Source organism: Pteropus vampyrus, unplaced genomic scaffold (assembly GCF_000151845.1).
Source record: "Pteropus vampyrus isolate Shadow unplaced genomic scaffold, Pvam_2.0 Scaffold356, whole genome shotgun sequence".
In the NCBI taxonomy this organism is placed as follows: domain Eukaryota; kingdom Metazoa; phylum Chordata; class Mammalia; order Chiroptera; family Pteropodidae; genus Pteropus; species Pteropus vampyrus.
The window spans coordinates 298,478-300,463 of NW_011889137.1; the positions used below are offsets into that span (position 1 = coordinate 298,478).

General features: G+C 70.6%; 1 protein-coding gene across 1 annotated transcript in view; it reads right to left on the reverse strand.

Annotated features, from left to right (window-relative positions):
• Nucleotides 1–1,986, reverse strand: part of CPNE7 (copine 7) — a 20,792-nt gene that overhangs the window by 10,647 nt on the left and 8,159 nt on the right. Inside the window, 8 exon segments of the mRNA XM_011379153.1 lie at nt 85–171; nt 351–369; nt 371–451; nt 487–572; nt 896–944; nt 946–977; nt 1,294–1,368; nt 1,499–1,573. Coding sequence (XP_011377455.1) covers nt 85–171; nt 351–369; nt 371–451; nt 487–572; nt 896–944; nt 946–977; nt 1,294–1,368; nt 1,499–1,573 — 504 coding nt within the window.

The following is a 1,986-nucleotide window of genomic DNA, read 5'->3' on the forward strand; positions in this document are numbered from 1 at the left end:
TCCCCCTGTGCCGGGGACCACCGGGCGCGGGGCCCTCGCAGGTCTGGCTGACGGTGGGGGCTGGGGCGTCTGCAGGCTGCTCACCTCCAGGTCTGCGAGGCTGACCACCCCAGAGTTCTTGTAATTCCGCTTCTGCTGCTTGTACTTGGTGTTCACACAGTCCCACTGGGCCTGGGGCCGGGGCAGGCGGAGGGGGCCGGCGCCCTCTCCCAGCCCCAAGGCCCCCAGGCCCCGGCCCGGTCCCAGGCCACAGGGCAGGCGCACTCGCCATTCCTGCCCCGTGGTCTGCATTCTGGGGGACCCCGCGGAGCCCGCGCCACACACGCCCGTGGCTTGCCCTGCTGGCTCACCTGGTCCTCTCGGAAGGCAATGCATCTCCGCGAAGGTGGTGACGAACCCTCCGATGAAGCCGTGCTTCCCGCGGGCGTTGCGGTCCCAGACCAGGCACCGCGGGGCCCGGAGCCCTCGGCCGCCCGTGCCCACCTCCGGGGCCGCGTCTCCTCGCAGCGGCGCAGGCAGCTCGGCGACACCTTGAAGGGCTCCCACACTGGGTTCAGGTTGCTCTTCACCACCTGGGGGGAGGGGCGCCAGGTGGGCCCGGGTCCCCACTCGCCCCCTCGGGACCCGTGCTCAGACCTGCCACGGCCCTGGGCTCCTCTTTCCTTCGATAGCTCTTATTTTCTTTTACTGAAGTTAATTTATCCAGCGCTCGCTCACTGCCGTAACCGACCGCGCGTCCCGCTGCAGGCAGTGGCTGCGTTCCGGCGGCAGTGGCTCCAGGCCCGCCCGCCGGGAGGCGTTGGGCGCTGGGGGTGAGGACCCCTACAGCCCCAGGGCGTGATGGGGGGCTGACCCCGGCTGCCGTCCTCGGGGCTTGAGCTGGATGGACCCTTGCCTCCGTCCTGTGCACCAGCTGCTCGCTCTGGTCATCATTTACCCGAACAGCTCCAGGAAGGGTCCGACTTGCTGAAGGGGTCCTGCGGGAGGAGGGGACGGTGTGCAGGGCAAGGTGGGGACACTGGCCCAGCCCAGCTCCGCCATGGCCCCGCGCTGTCCCCACCGGGAGCCTCTCTCGGGGCACAGCCCCGCCCCTCCCTGTCCGCCAGAGCCTTCGTGGGTCCTGGCACCCAAGCTCGCACCCTCCCAGCTGGATCCCATGCTCACCCCCCGCCAACGTGCAGGGAGGGCACAGTGAGCACAGCGATGTCAGAGGCACGGCCAGGCCTGTCCCGCGAGGGCTGCGATGCGGGGCTGGCCTCTCGGCCCCCTGCTCAGGCGGGCGCCCCCTCTCACCGTGTCGTCCAGCTTCCTGGCGCAGAAGGGGAGCTCCACGGAGCCGTTGTTGGTGGCGATGTCCTCGGCGATCACCTGGGCAGGGCGAAGCCACAGCTCCGAGCTTGGCAGATGGCCCGGCCACACCGTGGGGCCCACAGGCTCCAGGTGGCGGCCCGCCCCTTCCCCGTGCTGGGAAGGGCGGCTGGCGGGGAGGCGGCCTCACCGTGATGCTGGACTTGCCAGCTTTCCTGCCGGGCTGGAGCAGCAGTGGGCGGGTCACCTTCTTCTGGGCCACGACCTGGAGGTTAGAAGGTCAGGGAGGCTCAGCCCCTGTGCCCTGGGCGCCTGACCCGGCCTGCCCGCCGGCCTCCTCGCCGGGCCCTGGGGCCTCTCCTTGGGGCCACCCGACGCCCCTCCAAGGCTGCCTCTCACGCTGCCACCTCATGGCGCCTCGTGGGCCCTCCCATCACCTCCATGTCAGAGGGGGCACCTGAGGCTCAGAGGCGGCAAGACCACCCACGTCACACGGTGCCACACGTTAGAACATCAGCCCTGAGCTTCGCCTGTCCACGCACCCATGGTGGCACAGGGGGCGGGAACCAGGCTGGGGATGCAGCCCAGGACATTCCGCAGGTGGGCAAGGGTGCTGCACCGTCCTGGGGGCTCGCCCCCACACCTGGGTCCCCCCCTCCTCCCAGCCCTCCACCGTCA